The sequence below is a fragment of the Diabrotica undecimpunctata genome, chromosome 8, assembly GCF_040954645.1.
Source record: "Diabrotica undecimpunctata isolate CICGRU chromosome 8, icDiaUnde3, whole genome shotgun sequence".
Classification (NCBI taxonomy): Eukaryota; Metazoa; Arthropoda; class Insecta; order Coleoptera; family Chrysomelidae; genus Diabrotica; species Diabrotica undecimpunctata.
This window is the reverse complement of record NC_092810.1, coordinates 134513207-134540387: the sequence shown is the minus strand read 5'-3', so window position 1 is coordinate 134540387 and position 27181 is coordinate 134513207. Positions and strand designations below refer to the sequence as shown.

General features: G+C 32.3%; 2 protein-coding genes across 2 annotated transcripts in view; both read right to left on the bottom strand.

Annotated features, from left to right (window-relative positions):
- LOC140449131 (uncharacterized) overlaps positions 1–27181 on the bottom strand; it is a 153988-nt gene that overhangs the window by 97535 nt on the left and 29272 nt on the right. The window contains exon 9 of the mRNA XM_072542277.1: positions 758–858. Within this exon, the coding sequence (XP_072398378.1) occupies positions 758–858 (101 nt within the window). The remainder of the gene's footprint in view (positions 1–757; positions 859–27181) is intronic.
- On the bottom strand, positions 5634–26438 carry LOC140448048 (beta-1,3-glucan-binding protein-like). Its single transcript, XM_072541096.1, has 10 exons — positions 26276–26438; positions 22668–22778; positions 20022–20141; positions 19794–19901; positions 16475–16836; positions 15291–15433; positions 12108–12274; positions 11093–11314; positions 10884–11029; positions 5634–5908 (listed from the first exon to the last, which is right to left on the bottom strand). The coding sequence occupies exons 1-10, from the start codon at positions 26367–26369 to the stop codon at positions 5717–5719; spliced, it is 1665 nt and encodes a 554-aa protein (XP_072397197.1). The 5' UTR covers positions 26370–26438; the 3' UTR covers positions 5634–5716.

Here is a 27181-nt window from a genome sequence, read left to right as displayed (position 1 = left end):
AGGTATCAACGAATATCAATAAAGTCATTTTAAACAGTTTTATTTAGCTGCAATGAAATCAGTAATGAACAGATTAAGAAAACAGTGTGAGGCCAGTATCAGTAATTAATAAATCAATGCTTAAAGTGTCACTGGGGTTTATTAGCCATGGGCGTATACTATACATCATCTTCCAACTTCCTTTGAACCATGTTGATTTACCGACAAACGACGAGACAGTACGCGCTCACCGTAAATACACAGTTTTGCCTTATCCCAGGAATCGTAAACCACAATTATTGAGGGCAAATTCGGTATTTCACGTTCCATTGGTTCCCGTCTTTAAATTTTGTCTTTTTCTATTATTATTTTCTATTCCTCTTCGCCGATGACGAATGCCGCTCAACGTTCTGTCACATTCTGGCTTTAGTAGTTTACACCTTTTGCTAGAGACAGATTTATACTGATACCATTCGTGATTGAATCATAAACTAATTGAGAAATGAGATTATTTTTTGTATTAATAATACATTAAATTGGTTTATTCCTAATGAGCCGTGCACACTAATAAATAGTCGATATGGCGTAAAGTTCTTAAGCATCATCTGATGAAATTAAACTAATATTTATGTTAAAAACAAACAAGCATCTTACAGAGAACCGGGTTTAATGAAAGTGGATAGGTAAAAATAAAACTAAAATAATTAAATTACATAAATATTCAATAAAGACTAGTACTAAACATTTTTCTAATATTGTAAAAAAACTTTTAATTTACCTGGAATTGATACTGAAAATCCCTTAGGGTGATATGCTTCTACTGTTGCTTCTGGCACTTCATATTGGGCAAAAACAAAAGCAGCGTGACAAAAAATTAAAATAAAATAATACATTATTTATGGCTTTGAGACTAAGTAACTGCATTAAATAAATATCACAAACCGAAACACAGACTGATCACAGTTAAGAGATGTTCAAGATATAATAATTTTCTTCTACCTGACAAAGAATGCGAAACTGGTTTGGATTCGGACGGTAAAACCGTTTAATTACAAATTTAATATCGAAACAAGTTTCAATTGATAGTTAAGTATCAAAATTTTCAACAATTTGCCGTCATCGTAAATGAGTTTTATAATTAACGAAGCGATAAGTTTAAAATAGCTATTAAGTTGGAAATTTTTTAAATTAAAATTGTATATTGATAAAAATTTGTATAAACCAAAGAAATTAGCAAATCAAAAGGCTTTTTCGTGACACTCTTTGATACAGGTGTTTAAAGACTGCTGTTGATAAATTTGGTGATAACAATACATAATATAAAAAATATGCAAAAGATTAAACGTCATTTTTTACTTATAAACAATAATGTAACATTGCTATTTGATTTTAAATTCTAAAGGTGAAGATATGGACATTATATGGAAAAGTGACACAATTTTGCTGAACAAGCATAAAAATCCTTTAACATGAGAGTTTGTTAAGTTATTTTTGTTTATTTGTTACTTAATTATTGCAAAAATAGCTTGAAAAGTCGATTTTTTGAAAATTATTAATAACTTTTCTAAAAATTCACATAAAATTGAATTTCGCTTGATAGTAGGGACAATATCACATGTATTTAGCTATAAAAATTTCATGAAGTTTCACCAACAATTATTGCAAAATTGAAACTGTTTATCCCAGAAGGCTTTCATCTACAACGATATTGGCATAAACTATTAGGTCTACATGAATTTTGAAAACACCGAATTAAAGAGAAAGGCTTATTTTATCAAATTAAATTATTTAACCCTGCAGTGGTAACGCCTCCTTTGAATACAAATTTGATAGCGCCGGGTTCACCAGATCCGATACATAAATATAATATAAATAGGGGAAGGTGGTACAGTCAGACGCGGTACAGAGTAAGACAAACAATTTAAATTCAAAAGTTTTCTTCCATTTGCTTCGCCAATCTACTTAAGGAGGGCTATTACATCACTGATGTCACTTCTATTTTTATTTTTGCAATATGGCGTATAAAGTAAATATGTTTAACTAAAACGTGTTTTTGATAGTATAAAGCTACAGTTAAACCAATATTCAGAAGAATATCTTGATGAAACTATACGCATTTATTGAGTGGTCTCAGCTGAATAGTGGCGCGTCAGGTGTTGTGAAGAAGGTACGTTGTTGTTTATAGCTTATAACTTGCACTGTTTTAGAATGGTAATTTTCAAAATAACGTCCAACAGTTTACAGTGAGACAAGCATTACGGGTACATAGTGGGACTGTGTACCACAAATAAATATTAATACAATTATCTGAATATAATCATATCGTTTTTGTTCCAGATGCCTAGAAAACTGAATGTTCAACAGAAAATTGGCAAGACGTCTGCTCAACAGGTGTCCAATGCTGTTAATGCTATCATGGATCGAATATGTTCATTAAGACAAGCCGCATAATAATTTTATGTCAAATTTCAAACCCTTCAGAGATATGTGCAGAAGAAAAAAAATAATCCTGAAAATTTACCAATCATTATGCAACCAAATTATTCGGTGTAATTATTTGTAATTCCATCAAAACTTGCAGTAATAGGGCGTACGGCCTAACCACCGTAGTTGTAAGACGCATCGCATTTGATGTAGCTAAAGTAAACAAACTGAAAGTACCAAAATCATGGACAGAACGTAGAATGGCCGGTATCGACTGGCTTCGTGCATTTATGAAAAGAAAAAAGTTGAGCATACGACAACATGAGGCATGTAGCATCGCACGCTTAACTTCTTTCAACCGACGCAACGTTCAGCTGTTTTTTAAAATCTTCAAAACATCCTAAACAAATATCCTATTTTAATTAAGAGTTCACGTATTTTTAATCTTGATGAGACTAGCACAAAAACTTTCCACGACCCCAAAAAAATTGTGACTGAAAAAGGTATTAAACAAGTAAATAGCTGCACTAGTGGTGAACATAGTGTACTAGTTACCACATGTTGTATAATATCCGCCCTTGGCACATACTGTCCACCAGTAATGGTGTTTTCACGTAAATTCTTTAAAGAGCATAATATGCTTAATGGAGCACCTCGTGGTACCTTGGGACTAGCTAACCCGTCAGGCTGGATAAGAGCAGAACTTTTTTTACAAGTATTAGAACATTTTATCAAATACAGCAGCAGTTCCAAAGAAAATCACGTCACCGATAGAGCCACGTCACAGTGGAAGTTATCATGAAGGCTCGAGAAGCAGATGTCCATATTTTGACGTTGCCCTACACATTGTAGCAACAAACTCCAGCCCTTAGATGTGGCTGTCTTTGGGCCTTTTAAGGCATGTTATAATGCTGCATGTGAGGCTTGGCTACTGAATCATCCAGGAGCGCCCATCTCAATATACAATATCACTGAGTGGGTTGGTACAGCACACGATTAAGCTTAAGCTTAAGAGAGAGCGACTTTCTTGGATCGGCAGTGACAGATCGTCCTATGGAAATTGTAGAAGAGGAGTCTTTCAATAACGTCCTCCCAGGACCATCGGCTGTAAACTCTGTTTCTGTAGACCCTGAAACACCCTCTAGAACTACCAAAAAAAAATAAAAATTTAATTTTACCAGCGATGTTGCAAGGATATCCTAAGGCAAAGGCAAGAAAAATTAACAGGAAGCCGAGAGAGAAGAAGAAAAGTAGGATCCTCACAAGCACGCCTGAGAAAGATGCACTCGAAGCAAAACTAAACCAGTTGGTTTCTTCGAAAATGACACAGACAGTTACACGTGTTGTGATATTGAGAGTTTTTCGGATGAAAGTGAACCAGTTTTTAATTTGGGAGATAGTGATGATAACGATAATTATTGGATAGGACCAGAGGATGATGAAGCATTTGTCTGCAATCGTGACACTCTAGAGGGTGACTATGTTTTAGTGAGATTCAAAGAAATGTCCAAACATATATTTTACGGGGGACTTGTTGTATCGTGTAACAATTCAGAAGTAGAGGTCAATTTTATGCGCAAAACCAACAACATAGTTGCCTCGTGTTTCGTATTTCCCACTGTTCCTGATATTGCTTTCGTATAGAAAGAAGACGTCAGATTTGTTCTACCAAATCCAGATATAACAAGAGGCTGACAGCATCTTACAATAAATTTGAAATAAATTTTGGTCATCTAGACGTTCGCTAATTAGCCTTCATTTCAGAATATCGGCTCTTATGTTTTCTTGGGAAATATATAAGTATTTTATAAAGTTATATTGACTTTTTTTTTATTTTTATTATCGAACTGTGGAATATATCTTGTGTCTCACTGTGTACTAGTAACATGTCTCAATTTCTACCAGGGGTGGTACAAACTGAGACATGTGCAAGGTTGTCTTAAAAGTCACATAACTTTTTTGAATTAAAACTACAGGCTTTTCTATTTGTGGAAGTGATACATAAAATACCAAAAATCATTAGAGCTGAAGCTGTCAGTTCTTATCGATGATTAAAAAAATTATATCGCCAATAATTCATTTTTTGTCTCACTGTGTATTTTCTTTGTCTATATTAATTGACTATATCCTTATAAATACGTATATGTAAATATTATATTATTTTAATATCTTTTAACATTTCTTTACAGCCCTACATTTTGATACAAAAAAAACGTTTATTGTTAAAAAAAATTTATTTGAGCATTTAATGATAGCGCAATAGTTTTTAAAAAGTGTTGACGTTTCATACTGGTATCAGGGTTGTTACAATTGTATATAATTTGTGCATTTACACCTGCTATGTTCATAGTTAAATAAAATATTACCTTAGCAACCTACTCGTATTATGTGCCACATTGTACAATGAACAAAGTTGGTCCAGTGCATCAACTCCACCTTTTGTCTTATTATAAAATGTGACAATTTCTGGTTTATATTCATTCCCAATCTTCATCAATTATGTCGTTGTGGTGTAGACTAAAGACTAACAAAACATTTTTATTTTGTTTTGGAGTATAAGACACCAGGGTAATATCTTTTTGAAAACCAAACATACTTGATAGAAGAGATCTACACTTTATATTCTTAAACTTCAAAGAAATGCCACGTCTATTTTTCCTGATTGTGCCTACATAAGTTAATATGTGTGTGTTCAAAAAATCGTTTATAAGTGGTAACGTTGTAAACCAGTTGTTACAAGTAATATTTCGCGACATTCCGAAATTGGTGTTATCAGATGCTCCACAATACTTTTTGAATCATTTTCATATGTAATGCTCCTCTAGTATTACATATGTAATGATTGTGCAGATTGACTCCCGTATAAATTTGTAACGGCGAACACGTGTATAGAAGTATAACTTCTACCGGTGGTCCCATTGGACTGCCATACCGGCAGTCCCATTGTACTGCCACACCCGTTTTTTTTATTACTTGCACATTTAATGTACATTTATACAAAATATAAGCATATATAATTATATTATTTTTATTATATTATTACTATAGTATTATATTATTTTTATTAATCCTGTAAATTTATATTGAATGTAACAACTGTTGTAGAATCTGTCTGTCTGAATTAGAAGCAGTCGAGGAACGGTAATTGCAAATACAAACTCTTACACTCAAATATATGTACCTTTTTTGCAAATAAAAATAATTCTATTAATATTCTTTTTATTCGTCAAGTTAAAACAACATTCATATATTATATTTCGTTTATTTTTTATACAAAATACTGTCTACAGAGGTCTACAAAATATTTAAAACATCATAATGCCCATACTTTAATGTAATCAATTTTTAAAGCACTTTTTCCTTCATCCCAGGTAGGTAACCATTCGTTGTGGGCTTCATAAAACTTTTTTACCATAAGCCTTTCCCGATTTCTCCAAGGCTTATGCCTATCTGACCTATCGGGAAAATTAAGACCTCCTATTCCTACACCGATTTGTAGATACATCTGAAAGACAAAAATCATTATAATTACTTAGTATTTGAGAAAAGATCTTATTTATAATTATGCATATATTAATCTTAATTAAAATTTAAATGAAAAACTGAAACTTTATTGACAAACTGCACAAATTTCAGTTCTTAATGTTTAATCAATAATTACACTGTGAATTAAAAAAAATATCTTTGGGTCTATGGGTCCTACAAACATCTTTTTTAAGATGTTTTTTCATAATATTCAAATGGTGTGTTTTGTTTTACATGTTAATGTTAAACATTACTTCATCCTACATTAATTATTTGTAATTAAAACGTTAAAAATTTATTTACTTTTTTAAAAACATAAAATTCTGAGATCTTGCGAAGAGCATGAGTTAAAAAACTTTTCTAAGGCTACGGCTCCACGAGCGACAGATTGTCGCTAGCAGTTTCAGTAAAATGTAGCTTGATAAATGAAAATAACAACAGTGATACTGAGTGTCTCCACGCGCTGTAGATTGTCAAGGTCGTGTCGCGTTCGAATAGATCCGGACCTATTTTTTAGCAGTAATTTGTAGCGCGTTTGTGGCTCCACTAGCAGTAATTTGTTGCTTGTAACGGTAATTGCCATTTAATCGGATATTTTTGTTCTTGTTTGTTTATTTCTCTGTGTTTGTTAAGTTGTTTCTTTGTTTTTATAAATTACTTTTATAACTAAAGTTTTTTCATACAATTTTGTGTCTCAATCGTAAAAAAAATTATAACTTCTAAGAAAGAAATAAATCCAATATTTTCGTTATCGATATTCTAGATAACAAAAATCAATGGATGGTTTTTTTTCAATCCCAATTAACCGTATCAAACTGTACTTAATAACAGATTATTAAACAAGAAAAAGTTGAATAGCGAGAATAAACAGTTTTTATTGATTTCCCGAAAATCTATTTTTTGGATTTCCTTCTTCGAACTGGCGATTCATTTCTATATAAGTGGTTGTCTAATCATGTCATATAAATAAAATATTAATAATTATTGTTTATAGTAAAATTTTATTATCCTTCAGTACTAATGTTGCGTTTTCGTTAGCTTGGCGTGATTCATAAATAAAAGAATGCAACAAAGCAGATTTTATGTCGCATCAGATTTTTTTAAATTATTGTAACATAAAAAAGCAAGTTAGATATTGGAAAAGGAAGATTCATTACATCACCCAATATCATAAATGAATATAATCGACATATGGGAGCCGTCGCCATCGATCTACTTGATAATTCAGTAGCTAATTAAAGAATACGCAGAGGTAAAAAGTGATGGCGGCCCCTTTTTATTCTAATGAAAGTTAAATAGTTAAATATTTTGTTTTTTTTTTATTTTTAGGTAGATACATGTATAGGATTATAAAATATGTAATTTGTAATCTTACTTTAAGGTAGGTAATTGCTAATTTTTCTTCTGGGCTTAGGCTATCACGCATTGATGTATCCTGTTTTCGTATGACATCTTCTATTTCACACAATAAAAAATTAAAAGAAGACAGTGACATTCTGTAATATTCAAAAAACTTGTCAGGATATTCTTTTAATTTGTTGTGTAAAAGAAAAATTTTTCCCTCTGTCTGTCTAGGCACTAGAACAGGGTGAATCTACCATTTCCGTTGTTTTTTAACCCTACGTCGACGGCACAATGTCAATATTAAAGCAACTTTTTGTTGAAATGATAGATTATCCATACTATATTATTGTATTATCGGTGTGAATTTATTTTACCTATTTATTTATTTATTTTATCTGCTATATACACGGACATTATATAAACGGATAAGATACCACTGATTGTAGCTGCGTCATATTAACGCTCATGGAGCCACTACAAGACCAAAACGCGGCGATATGCGCGCTGTAAACTGTCGCTCGTGGAGCCATGATTTTACTGCTTTATTGCGGCCGTAATTTTACTGCAACTTCTAGCGACAATCTGTCGCTCGTGGAGCCGTAGCCTAAGTATTAACAAAGCACCTGTACAGCCATTTAAAAATGACCTTTTTTTCTCAAATGAGCTAAACAAAGATAATTGTTTCAAAACTACTTACCTATGGACTCATCTTTTGTACATATATTACTATCTATAAGTCCTTGTACCTATCTATAAGTCAGTGTACCTATCTATAAGTCTAAATTCAATAGAATTGTCACGGCATCGCTTTAAAATTATAAACGTTGGAGAGGTGCGAAAAAAGAGACGTTAGCTCCCACCTCTATCTTTAACAGACTCATTTATCGTTTATCAATCATTTATCGGTTCCAGTTTTTATATTTGGATTTTGACTGTCTGGGTTATATGCACATTATGATATTTTAAGCGAACTTATAATATAATTATTTATTTATAAAAAAATTAAATAATATTGATTGTAAAAATATAAGTCTACAGTTCATAACATAAAATGTTCTTAACACAATTATTGTTATACCGGGTGTGCCAAAAGAAGCGGAACGGTGGAATATTTCGCGAAATTAACATCGGATCAAAAAACTGAAAAAAAGTGTTTAAGATTTTTTACAAATCTGTCGAATGATATCAAACACGACCCCCACCCCTACTCCCTGGGGATGGAACGGGGGACAACTTTAAAATCTTAACCCCTTCCGCTCCATCGTATCCACGTATGGATATTTTTAGGTAAGGCGAACTTTACCACGATATCTACATACGAATATTCATATAGGGGATATTAATGTACTCTGTAAAAGTGGTGAAGGGCTCTGTAGATTAATTTGGATCGCAGTAGGACATGGATACCCATACGGCGATATCATTGATAGCCATTTTTTTTAAATTCCCAGAATAATGTAAACAGCTCAAGGTCGACGTTCGGTCTGGTGGCAACCCAACGCAGCTCAAGATATTTATTTGTGCACGTTTAGAGTTTGCTGAGAAAGCACGCGTTCTTTTTCTTGCCTATTAGGTACGTAATTGTGTTTCATACTAGTAAAAATGGATTCGGATCTCGAGAGTGAAAGTGATTTGAGTTATGAAATGTCTAATAGTGACTTCGAGAGCGATTCAGACAGCAATTATTCATCAACGTACGAGGAAGAAGTCATTAATGGGATACAAATGAGCGGTTAGACAGCCGTTACGGATCCTATTGGTGATAAGCTTCCAAGAGATATACCTGAATTTCGCTTTGACTATAACTTTTACCCAGCTATTGACTTTCAAGATTGTATAGAATCCATGAAAGCTTTTGTCTTACTTATAAACCAGTGACAACAGAAGAAATTTTTTTATTTATAGAGCTATATTTTCTCAGTGGATTGACCAAGTGTCCGCTAATTTCAGATTATTGGAGAACAGATAATATATGCACTGGTCCTCCAGTTTTTCATAAATTTGTTATGAGCCGAAATCACTATTTGGCAATTCTTAAATTCCTTAGATTTTCACCACCAGAACTTGTCAAAAGTAATGCACCGCTTAGCAGACTAGGCATTTTTATGGCTCTTATTAGGGATAATTGTCAAAACTTCGTGGACCCAGGACCAGTTTTCGCAATAGATAAGTAACTTATGTTGTATAAAGGTCGACCCCATTTTCGACAGTACATACATAAAAAGCAAAAGAAGTCGATTTGATATCAAAATATTTTCCTTATGTCCAGTGCGTCTGAACTTCGAGCATACACCTGGAACTTTTGTATATATTTTGGCAAGGATATATATGACATATCGCACATATATATGACATATGCTGTAGGAGGAAATGTTCTCTATTACAACAAACCAAAACATATTGAATTCTACAATTAAAATATGGGTTCAGTTGACGCAGTGGACTATGATGGTAAACCGCACAGTCCTTTGCGGAAATCCTGCACTTGGTTAACCGAAATAGGCTTGCACCTTTTACATCTTATGCTATTGAACTCCAGAGTATTTACAGCCAAGCCCATCAAAAACAAGTTTCAATCTATAAATATACAAAACTCTGCTGCCGAAGGATACTTCTGAAATATAGAAAAGGATATCAAGAAAGGAATGATAAAAAAAAAAATCAACCTACTACATCTGGGAAACCTTTGCTTGCAATGACCGATTTTCCAAACGAAATTGGAAAAAAAGAGGGCTCTACGAAGTTTGTGTAATTTGTAAAAGATGTGGAGTGCGTAAACTAACGAGAAAATGTAGCATTGCTTGCCCGGACAAACCTAGACTTTGCTCAGCGGAACATTTTTAAAGTTTTCATTAGTAATAAAAATAATGTTCTTTAATTATTTGTTTTGTTCTGAATATAATTATTAAATTGTTCACTGTCTTTTTATATATGTTTTATTTTTAATACTTGGCGTGACTTTATAAATTAAATACATAGATACATTTTAATGATATCCAGATGTGGATATTCTGGTAAACACTATAAATTTTCATATAAATTCAAATTGCTTCAAATATTTTTTGTCCCCCATAGGTGATTATACTTCTATTATATATAATACCTATCGTAAAATGTATCTCATTAAAAAACTTTTGCTAGTATACAATCCTATTTAAAAAAAATGGCCTGGGACGGAAGGAGTTAAATGTAATTTATCTGAAGTCTTATCGAAATTTTTTTCAATTCGCGATAGATGGCGCTGTATTCAGAGAAAAACAAATACAGATCAGAAGTCTGCAAATTAATTTTATTGATACTGAATAAAAATTTTTACGAATTTTTTACAGAAACCGAAATCTTCAATGACAAATGGGGGTTTCTATTTAAGATATCTCGCAGTTGTCCCTTGCCTCAAGAGGTCATTCGTCATTCGATAGATTTTTAAAAACTATTAAAAACATATTTCTTGGTTTTTTATTTTTCATATTTCTCAAGAAATTATATAGGTATCAGGATAAACCGTGGTTTTTCGATTATAGGAAATCTATATTTTTATCCTACATACATTTCGTGAAATTTTCAACCGTCCTGCTTCTTTTTGCTCACCCGGTATAAAGTGAAATAATTACCTCTTTATCAAAAGGAGCCAACTTAGCTCCCTGGCGCCAGTCTTCTGAATTTCGTATTTGTAATTCTGACGCCTTTGACAGAAAACCCCCTTCTGGTGGTTCTATTTTTCCATAGACTTTGTTATCAACACTTAAAGTGATACTATCTAAAACATAAATAAACTACTACTGTTAATACGACTACTAACAAAAATATAAATTAAACGCACCAGGTCTCCATTCTAATCGGTATTTGTGAAAAGTATCTGCCCAGCTGTTTTCCCTAGTAATATTCATCATATAGTAATTTCTTGCTGGTTCACTATCTCCTAATATAACTCCTCCTTTAAGGATGTTGTTAGCATCATCATTGCCTTCAATATAAGCTATACGCATTTGTCCAGATGCGTAATGTTTTCCATAAGTTTCCGCTGATGGGTTGAGATACAGAACTGAAAAATTATTAAATACTTTGTGATCAAGGTTCAAAAAAAATTTAAGCCTAAGGTAAAAAGTATATAAAAGTATATAAAAACACCAAACATAAAAGTGAATTTTCTTTTTCTCACACCAGCCTGAAATAGAGAAGAGCAAAGGAAGTACATGACGTATGTTATGCTAATCGGACTTTTGAGACGGTTGCTCTGAAAAGTTCATTTGATGTACATCCGTACCACTCTCTCAGCCTACGCAGCCATGACATTCTACGTCTTTCCTTGGATCTTTCCCTGTATAATCAATTGGTGCAAGGTGTATTTCTCTTCACGTGTAGTATGTCGTAGATATTCAAATTTTCGTGTTTTAACTGTATTGAAACTTTCTATTTCTTTATTCGTCCTTCTCAGAACCTCTTTGTTTGTGACGTGTTCTGTTAACGATATTTTTAGAATTCTTCATACACCCACAGCTCGAATGATTCCAGTTTTTTCATTGATGTCGCATTCAAGGTCCAAGATTCCATTCCATAAAACAAAGTTGAAAAAATATAGCACCTCGTCAACCTAACTCTTAGTTTCAATTTTAAATCCCTTGTACATAGCACTCTTTTTATTTTGTTGAAATTTGCTCTAGCATTTTCTATTCTGATTTTGATCTCCTGTTGGAATATTCCTATGGAAGGAGGAAATTTTTAAATTTCTTGTACCGATGTCGCACTAAAAACTTACCCTGTATAATATAAGACGTAGTAATGGTCATATTCTAAAAGTTAATAATTAATCCAAAGTTTTTATACAAAGTACCTACTTGGATAAAGCCAATCACCTTCTGGTAATTTAGCTCTTATTTCGACAATTCCATACTTAAAAGAAAATTTATTTTTTGTATTTATTCTGAATGATGAATAAAGCGGTACTATAAATCCGCCTGCGTTTGTCATTTTACAATCTGGAGGACCAGCTCTTCCAGTACACCTAAAATGAGAAACAGCAATTATAAGGAAAATCTATAACTTAAACCTAAATCTAAATTAAACATATTATTTATAATCGAACCTGAAAAACTACAGAGGAATTTATTTATTTAACACAACATTAAAATTAACAATAAAAGCAATAACAAATAAACTGAATAAAATTCTAACACTAGCAGCAGAACAACAAGGTTTTAGGTCGAACAAATATAAGAGGAATCATTAAAATAAAAAAAATCGACATATTTATATTTCGTGAACCTGAAGAAGGTATTTGACAGGATCAAGTTAAAGGACGTTACCCACTTATCGTACGCAAGAAAGATACCTCTAGCAATAGTCAAAATGATCGAGAAAATGTGTACCAGGGGGATTTTTTGGGTCCTCTATTATTCCACCTGATGCAATAATAAAAAAAGTTAGATCTAATAAAGGATACCAAATTGGCGAAAATAATAATAATGTTTATTTAGTAAGCTTTCATTATAATATAGATTATAAAAATAACTTGCAGAAAGTGGAGTGTCCGACTAATCTTTCATGTAGTTGACATAGCCCTAACAAATTCTTGGTTAGAGTATAAATGAGACATGCAGACTTTAGGAATTCCACAAAAAGATATCATGGACCTTCTACACTTTATAATGAAAGTTGGTGAAGCCCTCATAAAAGTCAACACTTTCAGTAACCGAAAACGGTAAAGACCTTCAACTAGTCTAGTAGTTACTACTAGACTAAAGACATCTAGTCTAGTAGTAGCTGCAAAACACCAAAACATTGAAATTAGACCTCTTACTGAGGTGGAATTTGATAATGTTGGACATTTTCCGGAGCACCCACAGCTACGTTTACCTTTTAAATGCAAAAACCCTGGTTGTACAGGAAAATCAAGATGGAAATGTCAAAAGTGCAATGTCCCTTTATGCCTTCAAAAGGAAAGAAATTGCTTCCTTATGTTTCATATGCGCTAGTTTTTTAGATTTGTTAAGTACTTTTCGGTACAAATGAACCCATACAACCCAAGTTACACTTTTTTAATGTCCAAAAAGTGTAATATGAACTGTTTTAATTACATTTTAGGCAAAAAATATTTTTTTCGTTTGCTGAAAAAAAGCGGTACTCAAAAGGGTTAAAGTAATCTGCTATGCAGACGATGCAATACTAATCTCACAAAGAGACTAGAAGTACAGATATACAACAGAGATGCAAGGTGAAGAACATCAAGGACTGTGTAGAAAATAGAAGATTACAATGAAACGAACAAATAAGCCTAATGACAACAAATAGGTTGTGTCCCAGTCCGAACTGTCTAGTGAATTTATTTATTTTTATTTAGGTATTTATATACGGCATCTATTTACTTACAATTTTTACAAAGTTACATCTTAAAAACAATACAAGTTTTACAAAGCTACCTCCTAACAACAATAAATTATTAAAATAACAAACACCTCAGAATAATACAAACATATAAGAATAATACAGATGTACAACAAACTTATTGTAAGATACTTTTTAGTTGTTTTTTAAAACGAATTTAGTAATTATTTTTTTGCGAAGTTAGTTACTTTTTGACAGACTAAAACTGGCTGGAAATTACTATACAACCAAGCACACGCACTCATAGCCAATATTAATAGTAAACAAACTAAATAGTAAATAAAATAGAACTTTGCGAATTACCGACAATCAATATTTATTTATCTGCACCATATAATAAATAGTTATGTCAAATTATAACAACTGAAATATATTTTTTAAATATGTACTACCCAAAATTTTATGGGTTTAGTATACACTTCCACTATTTAGAATAATTCTTCTTTTTTTAAAGAAAGAAGTCTGCAATAGTAGGATACTTGAGCTATTAATACTGAGAAGTAGGAATTGTTGTGTTGTAGGTTTCCGACAATTAATCTGTCAAAATATGCCCAAGCTAAGCGAATGGAGTATAGCATGTTTTGCCTAAAACAATAGGCCTTTTTATCAGACATAAATAGTTTTCATACAGTTTTGATCAACGACGTATAAGTAATATACGTCATACGTCACTGGTTAAATAAACTTGCTTTTTAATAAAGAAATAACATTGTCATGTCATTGAAATAACAATTGAAGCAATTTTTTCTTTGTTTTCGTATTTCTTTTTTATATAAATACGTTTTCTTTGTTTATTGCAGCTTAATTATGTCTTCACATGCAGTTTATTGTTATTTATTTTACTAACCTAACCTTACATTTTTGTTTTATAAAATACTGTACGAAAAAAATGGCTGACACAATGTTGCTTTGAAAAGTCCTATTGGTGAAATTGATTGTTGTATCAACTCATCTATTCAAGTGTTAGTTAATTTTCAAAAACAATAAATAAACGAATGATGAAATTATATTTGATATTATACTGATAAATTATGATCATATTAAGAAATCGGAATAAAGTGGGGTAGGCTAAAGCAGTGGGGTAAAAGGGAGTCGAGAAAACACCTATATATGACACTGTATAATGATGACAAATTACAAACTAATCAAGCAGAAAAACAAGAATAGTGGACCAAGTATATAGAGAAACTACTTAGTGATAATAACAAGATTCAGCTAACCGCAAAAGATCGTGAACATATTACACGTGAACTATAATAATAAAGGACAGTTGGTAAAAACCTACAATAAATTAAAATAGCCCGTTGAAATATATTAAAAAATGGTCACTGTAAAATGTTTAGCTCTGGTCATGGCCAGAAAAACAAATAGGCAAACTTAGTAATTTAAAATGCTAAATAAATCTGCTACTTAGAGTAGAATTCCCTGGTATGAAATTGACCTATAGATGAGCAGTGCTGCAAAAGATGAGGGCTTAAGGCTCTATGTTATTTCTCCGTAAATCCCTTTTGGAATGGATGTTGCAAAAATCGCAATTAGTACAATAAATAAAGCGACAAACTATGATAGTATTAATAATTAATCTATTGGAGGAAATTTAGATATGGCACCTAGTATCCTTAAAAAATGAACCTTACTCTCTATCCAAGTCTAGGCTACCATCATCACCTAAAACAGTTGGGCCAAAAATATCCTCTGTTCTTGCCGGTGCAAGTTGCATATAGTTATTTGTGATTGAATATACATCTGGACGATTAACGTATATCGTAAATTCGTAATCCTAAAAGCAGAGAAAAGGAATGTGTTCTTTACATGTTTATTATAAATTTATTGGATTAATATATTTTTGTATTTGTGGAATTAATATAAAATATTTATATAAAATAGTTGAATTAAAATACATTGGCAAGATTGGTAGCGGGTAGGAACTCATTTGGGTTATTAGGAGAAGTGAATGAATACCAGCCATTCGCAGATTCCAGATGTTTCCTTATTAGGAAAATTAGTACCTGCTAAGGGTCCCTTGCAGAGGGTCACGGATGAAGATGAAGTCAATAACGGCACCCATGGTGGAGAAATGGGTCTTCACGACGGTGTGCAGGGAGGAGCTGACATCCCCCTGGTTTTTGGAGCTTGTATCGAATCTTGGATATAGCAAAGGGCAGCAATTTTGTCAATTTTACATTGAAGCTAATTTAAAATCCCTCATACAGACCCGATACCGAATTTTTCCAGGCGGAAAATAGATATTAATTTAACCGGCTGAGACACTGTGATCAGGCAGGCAAACTGAAAATCATTTGATTATATTTTCCAAAGAACGGTATGACTGATAAGTAGATTTGGGCAAATATGCAAAATGCATTGCATATTTTATGAATTTATTTCGAATGAATAAAATTAAAATAAAATGAAAAATATAAAAATTACAGGACTCTACTTTCCGAAAGCAACTCACAAAGCTCAAAATAGAGTTGAATGGACAATCACAGTAAATCAAACATTATGACGTCATCGTATCCTTACGTAGGATAAAGTACCGAGGAGGAGGACGACAAGCAGCTTGCATGCGTCTTTGTGAAAAGACAAACATGCCTATTACAAATTCACGCATGCGCATTATTGTATCTTCAAGTATTCTACTTGCTCAGAAAATAAAAACATTGCATTCTAGTAGCAAGCCAGCTACTTACATACCAGTTAATGTATACACTTGCCAGTAGCTGGCGCTTGCTAGTTACTTGTATTTCAGTGTAATACAATGTACTGATATATGCATTTCTGCCTTTACACACACACTTTTTATTTATTTGATACTTACCGGTGCTGCAGCAAATATATGTTCAACATTCCACACGTGTCTTTTTAATGATGAAAAATCTTCAGAAAATATTAATTTTCCTTTACATTGTTTTTCTCCTTCTACATACGTTTTGGACTTCGGACAATCTTTGTTGTTTTTATTCGGCTTAGGTTTCCATGCCGGTTTAGGCTTTGATAATGGTTTTTCGGATGTAGTTGTAGATGTTATAGTAGAATCGTCTTCACTACTTTCATCGTTGCCTGTAGACTCTGAAGGAGGAGTGGGCAGAGGAATATTTGTATTATTTGGTGCCGTAATATTCCACAAATTAACTAAAGCTTGGTTTAAATCTGCGGAATTTCGCGTATTCGGAATAATTTCTAAAAAAGCAACCAATTATATAAAATGTTTAAAATCGAATGCCTTCATCTCGATGCTTCTTGTTCCAAACTTGCTCCTACTTTGGAACAAAAGGCATCGGGAATGTTAAATGTGATTTTAAGGATACGTCTGCAACAAACTCATAATGTAAATATTATAGTCTATATACAGGGCTGGCCACTCAAAATAGTCCACCCTGATATTTGGCAATATTCATTGGGAAAATGCAAATACAGGTCGATTTTTATTCTAAATGAGTCAATTGTTTCAGTAGCCCAACCCTTAAATTTTTGTATTACCTCTATTCTTGTAAACAGTATTAGTTTATTGGAAGTGTTACACATCTTAAAAACTAAATATAACTTAGCATCAAATTTAATATGTATGCATAGATTTCTTGTTAGATACATTGACGGTTCTATAAGATTTATACGCGAGCATGGAATTTTTCATGATCGTGTGGAAGCTTAGAACTGCATTCTTCGTTTATCCTAAATGTTATAACACCTTATCCGTCGTCCAGTATTGTTTGTGTACTAAAAAAATGTCTTTATGGGTCCTAGACGAGAAGTAGAGGTCCCAATATGATCTTACGTATTTTAGTATGCTGAGTCCGAAAATCATATTAAAAATGCAGCATCGCCCACCATCCTTTCACAATTTAACATTTAAAATTGCATAATTAAATTTAATTAATCGAGAAGAGAAATATAATGTTACTTGGTTGGTAGTACTGTTAATGAATTGTACAACACGTTTTGTTCTTCTTCCTCTTTATTAACAGCTCTATAGTTCCTTTATTCTGATAAACATAATCTCACTTTTCAGTGTTTGACTCATACGCTTTTAAGTATTGCTAGTCGCAGTTGTAAAAACTGTCCAAATACATTTTGTTACATAATATGTGGTGATTTTGTATGATAAAGATGTATTTTGCATATTTTGGTGTTGTTCATTGGTCAAATGTGGTCATTGAGAAGAATGATGCGCATACCTTGGGTGGATAGAGTTCGAAACGATGACGTCCTTAAGAGAGCCGGCGCGGCATTTAAAGAGAACTCTTTGAATTAATTAAAAAACGCAAGATTGGTTACCTTGGGCACATATTGAGAGGAGCAAAATATGAAATACCACAGTTAATCCTACAAGGGAAGATCGAAGGTAGGAGAGGAGCCGGCCGCAAACAATTATCCTGGTTAAGGAATATTAAATAATGGACAGGAATCCACAATACAGAGGTTGGGCTCCTCATAATGTATGTTATGTTTGTGTTGAGGATTTGAGAAAGTGGTCTAAGAAAGAAAAAAAGCTTTTAGATTTGCAGTGCCTGTGATATGGAAAGAGCAAAAAAATTAATCAAATTGTTATTTTTGTACTGTTATTATTTCTGGATATAACTTCAAAATCCAAAAATAAAAAAGTGATTGTTTATCCTAACCTCCCGAAAGCTATCCGTCCGGTAGATCATGGACCTGAACTGCCAGTCCCTGAGCCTCCTCTACGTATTGATGACATTTTAAATACTACTAAATCAGAATCTGATAAAAGTGGTCCAGGAGGTGATGGTGAATTTCAGTCCTTCAGAAAATTTACGATCACAATTGTTTACAGAAGCTAAGTTAGATGACTTAGTAAGAGATTTGGGTTTAACAAAAGAAAAAATTAGAATTGTTTTGGCTAAAGATTAAAAGAAAAGAATTTGTTTTCTCCTGGTATATCTATTTACAAATAACGGTACAGAGATCAACAGTTTGTTCAGTTTTTTGGACAGCAAGAGGATTTGGTCTAAGGTCATGATATTGGTGGTCTAATAAGTGAGTTTGTTATTGAGTATAATAAGGATGATTGAAGACTTTATATGGACTCTATAAAAGCTGTACTCCTACGCAATGGTAACACTTATTCTTCACTTTCTATTGCTGATTCAGTCCATATGAAAGAGACATATGAAAATCGTGATCTACTTAGTCATCAAAAGGGACTTACAAAGTTTCCATGTTTTATTTATGAATGGGACAGTAGAGCAAGAGATAAACACTGGTCTACAGAACAATGACTCATAAGAAATGTTTTAACACAACATTTAGAACAACATTTTGTACAAAACTTTGGTAGGTCCAAAAATGATCCTCCTTTCACCTCTACACATCAAGTTAGGCTAAATGAAAAAGTTTGTCAGATACTCGTAAAATATTGTTCGACTCCACCTTTGAAACCAAGATAAATACTAAGGAAAAAGAAGCTTGAATTGCATCTAAGAAAGTTATAACCAAGATTTCGGATATTTAACTTAGGACTTTCGGATAGTTGTGACCATCTTGTTATGATGGTTATGCAAACTTCACTGAAAATCTGGGTGAGGACAGTGTAGAAAAAGGCGAACAATTCCACCAGGATATCAAGGTGATGGAGAAACGATACTAGAGACGTTGAAACACGTTGGATGATGGGTGATTACTGTTGGTCACTTCATCGGGAACAACAGAGTGACTCGCGTAGGAAAATTGCAAGATAAGAAATTAGATAAAAGGTATTATTCTAATTATTTTAACGTATTTTGGTATTTTGTCTTTTTCAAATTATTATAATGTAAAATAAACCAGTGTCATACTGTGGGAAAACTGTGGGTTATACGTAAAATCTAATTTAGATTCCTTTTAGCGCCAAAAATACATAGGATTCACATAAATTTTGTAAGAACAGTTTTATAAATCTTGTGTTTTTCTCTAATTGTAGAATCTATTGCAACTGGCTGATTGAAAGTATGATGAGAGTAGAATGAGAGTATATAGCCTTATTTTCTATCACCTCAACTTTTCTCGACTGTGACATTGGTTACATAAATTCTCCAATAACTATTAGAGCATTACTAGTTATTACTAATCACATAATTAGCACAAGATAAAATATTATATGGTAAACGTTAAATTTGACAAAAATATTAAAACGAACTTACCTATAATATTTTCTGGATCTTCTGAACCATCTTCATATCGAACTTTGACAATTGGTAAAAAATTGCTATTCGGATTTTGAGTCTCGACATTTTTGGTAAATATTTTTGCTAAAAAGTAACTATTTCATTAAAATGATGTGTCAGAAATTTTTGAAGCAGTATTCTGTATGAAAAAAAAAACATCTTTGACTGAGAATAGCACACATACTCTTATTAAAAAATATTTACCTAGATCTACAATATTAGATGGATTCAGAACTTTTATTTCTCCGTTTCCTCCATTTTTTTGTTGGTATTCTGATATGCTATTCTGAAACTGCTTAAATAACCGCTGTGCTTGTTCCCTGTCTGAAAAAAGTATGCATTATTTTTTTTTATAAAAATAGAAAGTTAGGTAAGTCTCTACACCAATTTAAAATAAAATAAGAAAACATTTAAATTACAAAGTTACAAGTATGAAAATTACAAAATTCACTGCCGAAAACGGATTTTTAAACATTGTTTTGTAATTATTTATTTATTTAGAATTTTAAATACAGCAAGAATCTTGGCTTCTCGAATCGGTTGTGTATAATATTGGATGTTTGGCTGTTAACGTACCGTAAATTTGGAATTTTTCGTAAATCGTTGAAATAAAAAACTGTACGCGAAATTCGGCAAGTTTGACACCACAAACTGTACAATTTCGCCAAATCCTACTGACTGCGACAATTACAAAACTCATAGTCAAAAACGTGTTGTTAAAAAATTATTTTGTAATAAAATTTGTTCATGCGGAACGTAAAATTTCAAGTACACTAACAACTATAAACTTAAATCTCTTAATAAAATAAAACACCGGTATATATAGTCTATCTATACTTCGTAAGCATATTGGATAATCCAGGTTCAGAACAACTGAAAAATATATAACAAAAAGGAATCGTTTAAAAAAAGCTCATGTGGCACTCTGTGATTATGATATATTATTACAATAATAGTTCAGCGAAATAAGTATTTTGTCTGGACACTAATCCAGCCAGGTTGCAAATAGGTTTTTTTATACCTAATACATTATAAATACAAAAATGTCCGTCACAGTTCAGAGGCATATAATAGTTATTAAGAAATAAGGGTCAAAAATGGCAGTTTTTTCGTTTAAATCGCTACATGTTAAAGTAGGGTAATTAAATATACGAAGCGTGTTTTTTAAGTAAGTACCGTTTTGGAATTAAAAAAAGACGTGCAAAGATATGGCAATAATTTTATTTTTACATGAAATCCTGTACCCTAATATACTTTTCTACATAATTTCCGTGAATATTGAGACTTGTCATAACGTGGCACCAGTTTTTGAATACCCTTTTGATAAAATTCTTCCGCCTGACTTGTTAACCACTGCATCACAAATGTTTTGACTTCGTTATCGTCTTGAAGACGCTGACCGCCCAGGTGTTTCTTCAAGTGCTGGAACAAATGGTAGTCGCTGGGCGCCAGATCAGGGCTGTATGGATAATGATCTAGAGTTTCCCATTTAAATGATTTGATGAGATCTTTGGTCTGATTAGCCACATGTGGACGGGCATTGTCAGGCAGCAAAACGATACCCTTACTCAACTTGTCACGTCTTTTGTTCTGGATTGCATGACGCAGATTTTTCAATGTCTCACAATAAGACGCTGCATTGATTGTCTCATTACGAGGCAGAAACTCCACTAGCAATACTCCTTTTCTGTCCCAAAAAACTGTGCACATGATTTTCCGGGCAGAAATTATTTGCTTAAACTTCACTCTTTTTGGTGATGATGAATGTCGCCATTCCATGGATTATTGTTTCGATTCGGGTGTGACGTAGGCCACCCACGTTTCGTCACCAGTAACAATTTGGTCTAAAAAATCTTCACCTTCACTGTGGTACCGCTCAAGGAAAGTCAATGCACTGCCTAAACGTTGGGTTTTGTGCAAATCCGTCAACATTTTTGGAACCCAACGTGAACACAATTTCCGGTAATTCAAGTTCTCGGTAACAATGCGATACAAAACACTACGAGAATACTGAGGAAAGCAGTCGGACAATGATGAAATTGTAAAGCGTCTGTTTTCTCTCACCTTTTCGTCCACTTTCTGCACCAAATTTTCATTAACGACCGAAGGACGCCCACTCCGTTCTTCATCATGCACATTTGTGCGGCCATCTTTAAATGCTCTCACCCATTTCCGTACCATTCCATCACTCATAATGTTTTGTCCGTAAACTTCAACGATCTCACGATGAATATCGATCGGTTTTACGCCTTTAGCACTAAGAAATCGTATAACAGCCCGTACTTCACAATCAGCGTGACTCACGATTTTTGGAGGCATCTTAAACACTGGAGTAAACAAGTATACAATGAAGAATCAGACTGTAATGGCGTCAGTGCGTAGACAAGAGATGTAGGTAACCAGCGCTCATGCGCGGAACGCCGACCGTAGCGCTGCGGCGACGGAATCGCAAAACGATACTTACTTAAAAAACATGCCTCTTATTATTTAGAGCATTTATCTTTTAGAAGGTGGGTAAAGGTTTAAACGGGCAGTTTTTAAATTTTGGTCCGATCATTTGTTGCTTCGGAAATTGCAAAATAATTTACAATATTCTATTTTTGGCCAAGATACTCTTAAATGTTCTGTGTTGCACTTAAGTTCAAGATAATATTCCGTTTGTTGCTAAGTATAGAACTTAATCGAAATAATGTACCTACAATTTTTTATGATTGTTATGGTACAATTTTATAAAATGTAAATACTTTTAATATAAAACATAAATTTTTAATAATAAAAAATATACATACATAAAATATCCAAAACTAGAAAATAAAATATAGAAACAAATTGCGTGAAGTGACTACTTACCAGTTCCGAAGAAGGTAACTGGATTACCATTATACTTCTGTCCATCCGCACGCTGTCCATTAGATCTATAATAATTTCTATATAGCTCCTGTGCTCGTTCTGGCGAGGTTCCTATAAATTAAGGTAATAAATATTAGTCCATTGTACATGGTAAAAATGTGGTATAATTTCCGATTTTCATCAAAACTGATGAATTTAGATCAAATCTTGGAATTAAATTCTATTTTCCTTACCTCAGAAACCAGCGGGAAAAAATTATAAAACAACCAAACCTAGTGTCAGAATAAGAACAAAATAAATATGAAAGATTAGTCACTAGTGAATTAGATAATATTGAAGAAAATGGAAATATTGAACAAACATGGATGTAAATAAGTATGTATGAACAAAGCAGCTCAAGCCAGTAATAGAAATATAAAAGATAAATAGAAAGAATGATTTGATGAGAAATGTAAAACAGAATTAGATAAACGAAATAAATTAAGATGTAAGAAAAAACAACACAGAAAGAAAACGGTTACAAAGAACAAAGAAAACGAGCCAAAAGAACCATAAGATAGCAAAAAAGAAAATACAATGAAGATAAATTAAAATGCATAAAAGAGAGCTTTAAAAATAAAGAAATTAAAAACTTATACTAAGAAGTGAAAAATGAGAAAAAAGACTAAGTACCAAGAAAACCTGTACACTACAAAAGCAAAAATGGAAGGAACTTAGTAAGTGATGAGGAAATAGTGAATAGACGGAAATAATACTTTGAAGAGCTTCTAAATAAAATACCTGTAACAGAATATGAAGAACTGAAGCAAAATACTGCTCAGGAACGAACAGAGGGAAGACAGCATAATGGAAACTGAATAATAGAGAAACTGAAGAACAATACGACCCCAGTAAAGGACGAAGTAACAGCTGAAATGTTCAAATATGAAGGAGCAATACTAATTGGGCATTTGGAAAAACAAGAACGCATACAGAAAGAATGGACTAAAGCCACACTGCGCCCAATTCACAAAAATTGCGACAAAAGTTTATGCCATAATTACAGGAAAATAGCGCTACTAAATGTTGTCTATAAAATACCTGCAGTACATATAAAAGATATCACAAAGAATAGATAATGACATAGGAGAATATCAATGTAGATTCAGAAGAGGGCACAGCACAGTATATTAAATTTTTTTGCTGCTTGAAATACAAGCGGAAAGTTACGAATACGAGAAATCTACAAATACTCTATTCATCGACTTTAAACAAGCATTTAACATAGTAGAATGAAAAGAAATATACAAGGCACTATATGAAATGAGAATTAGTGAAAAATTAGTAAGTATGATAAAAGTGATACTCAGAAAAACAGAGAATTGGGTTAAAATAAATGAAAATAAAATAGATAAGTTTGAAGTCAGTGAGGGGGTACGACAAGAAGCAATACTGCTATCATTGTTGTTTAGTATCCTTCTAGAAATTGTCGTAAAAGAAGCCGGAATTAACAGGACAGAACTTGTGTATCAACGGAAACACCAGTGGCTAGCATTCGTTGATGATAGTACTGATAGCCAGAAGTAAACAAGAACTAAAAGTAGAAAGTAAAAGCGAGAAAGAAAGGGATATACATAAAAGAAGAGAAGACCAAATATATGGAATAGATAGAACAAGAATACATAAAAGGACAATACCTGACTATAATCTCAGAAGGGATAACATATAAATTCGAAGAAGTAGAAAGATTCCAATACCTACGAGCGACATTTACCAGAAGATCAAATATAATAAAACATACAGAAGTTAAAACACTTTACCATTGTATTTAGGTATATAAAAATATATAGTAAAATTTTTTACAAGTGTCGTCAAAATTTATACAGTAGCATAAGTAGCATACTTATGTAGTTGAAGCTAACATTGAATCTGTGGCTATGACATCCATATATGGGTTTACATCTTTCCAAAATTAAATTATATGGTAACTCTAGGTCGATGACATTGGATAAAATTTAATACTTGAGGAGCTACATGTCTCCCTGCTCGGTTTTTAACACGTGGTTCTTGTCAGTTAAAACGACACAGACCAACTGGCTGAGGTGGACAGGAATATAATTTAAGAAGGCAGCTAAACATGACAAGGTATGGGTGTGTTCCGAGACTAATGTAATTTTTAAAAATTATAAAATTTTATTTTGTTGTAATAATACCTAATATCTTATTAATGAACCTTTAGTTACAATTAAATTTGTTTAAATGATAAAATTTTTGCCTTAAATCTGCAATTCTCTATAATTGAAAAAACAAAAAGTGAGTTATTAAATTAGTGGAATTAATATTTGAGGTTGAATCTATGACATCATAAGTGGTATGAAAATTGATTGATGTAGAAAATGAAAGAAATTGATGTGGTACTATCCACATAATAGTGTAAGAAATGATATAAAAAATAAGTATATATAAAAAGATTAAGTTGAAATTCAATGAAATTGAAGTTAAAATTTTTTGTTATTATGTTTAAATTTGGGTAATGGTGGTTGCTCAACAACGGTACATGGGATGTACATATTTATATGGTATATAAAACTCTGAAAATGTTACTATACAGATTTTGATATCTCAGTAATATCCTTAATTTGACTTACTTAAAGATAGTATACAATTATTATTTGATAGAGTCTCGTAGATATGCCATTTTAGCATGGAGTGAAACATATGCTTCTCATTTGAATAAACTCTAAATACTACAAAGGAGGTTTTTAAAAATAATGCTAAAATAATCTCGTTCATATTCATCAGAACTTCTGTATCGGCAAACAGGTATTTTTAATATTAGACAGTTATATTTGTTAAACATAATTTTGCTTATACAAAAATAAACATGTATTAAAATCAATAGAATAGATCATACTTACAGTACTAGAAGAAAAGTTTATGACTATGTCCAAATTACTAGTGCTTATAAATCAATTGGAAAACACACTTTCACATACTTTATTCCTAAAATAATTAACTATTTACCCGAGATCTACATGAGAAAAATCAACTCATTAAACATGATTAAATCCATTTTTATAAAATTTCTTAAGAACACTGGATCAGAAATTTTGGATGCGATCTTCTTTAATTAAATTCATCATATATAACTAATACTATATTATATACTTTGTAATATTATTTTATATTATCAACCTGATGGTACTGTAGAACAAAAATATTTGAATAGGGTAAATGAGTGTAATCCCTGAGATCAACCTCCGGTTCGTCAGGGAATTTCTTCTTTGTTTATTTACTAACAACTATTTGTTTGTACAAAATATTTAACTTAGAATTAATTTGTAATTCTATTATATTGAACTATTATATTGTAACATTGTTTTATATTGTATAATGGGAAATAAATAAACATTATTATTATTATATTATTATTTACAATTTCTCAAAATAATTACATATTTGGAGAACGATTTCCGAAGAAGAAATCGAAGCGTCAAAATAATCTTATTTTGATGTAAAATTGTGGCGTATTCCCAATAAAAATAGTAAACTGTATAAAACAAAATGCTCTTTAAGACAATAAATAAAGTGAATTTACAGGTATTGAGTTCTTACATCTCTTCACTTACTTGTTTGGGGATAATTGTATTTCCTCCAAGATGTTCTTTGTGCAATAACAGACAAAAATATAGTTCCACAAAACACAATCCATTTTAGCCACATTTTATTTAACTATATTGTTATATATTTTTGAAACAAGCTTTGATTTTCTTCTGATAAATTTGTACACATACAAAAATTCAATAATTTGGGACATTAAACTCCAATTATTTAACGACATTGAACCTGTCATTAGATAAAATACCAGCGACGGTGTAGAAAGGAAAAACATTTAGTTGCTTTTACTTTAATGAAAAAGATCAGTGACGTACGTATTTGCTTTAAAGTCGCAATAGTGTTTATAAAAACTTATCACTTCTACAATAGTTTGTTTAATACAATAAATGTTGTTCTACAATAATAATTAAAACTATTTGAATTTCCCATGTAACTAAATTAAAGACTATATATGATCAGCGTGACATGCTTTCTTACATGTTGCATCGTAACTCCTGTATCTCTCAGTTTTTCACATTCAATCTTCTTCTTCTTATAGTGCCGTGCACCTATAGTGCGTTGGCGAATTATCTTAAGGCCAGATGTCTGTCTTTTGCGGCATGCAAAAGATCGCCAGTGTTATTTATGCCTGTCCAGTTCTTTATGTTCCGTCGCCATGATAGCCACGATATTTGTTTGCGACCTACTCCTCTCTTGCCTTCAATCTTTGCCTGGATGATTAGTTGAGGGATTGCTTTTTTTTTCAGAATATGGCCGAGGTATCCAATTTTTCGTATCTTGATCAAATTAAGTAGTTCTCTCTCAGTATTTGCCTTTCTTAAGACTTCCTCGTTTCTCATCATATCTGTCCATGGTATGCGGAACATTCTTCGCAACGTCCACATTTCGAAGGCCTTCAACTTATTAATGGAAGGTAC

Bases quoted from the DNA above. Each gene is read 5' to 3' on its own strand.
- LOC140448048 (XM_072541096.1), bottom strand. From the start codon at position 26,369: ATGTGGCTAAAATGGATTGTGTTTTGTGGAACTATATTTTTGTCTGTT. The intron at 22,779-26,275 runs GTAAGTGAAGAG...CTTAATTTATAG, and splicing joins ATACAATTATCCCCAAACAA to GAACCTCGCCAGAACGAGCA. The intron at 11,030-11,092 runs GTGCGTTTAATT...TTTATGTTTTAG, and splicing joins CCGATTAGAATGGAGACCTG to ATAGTATCACTTTAAGTGTT.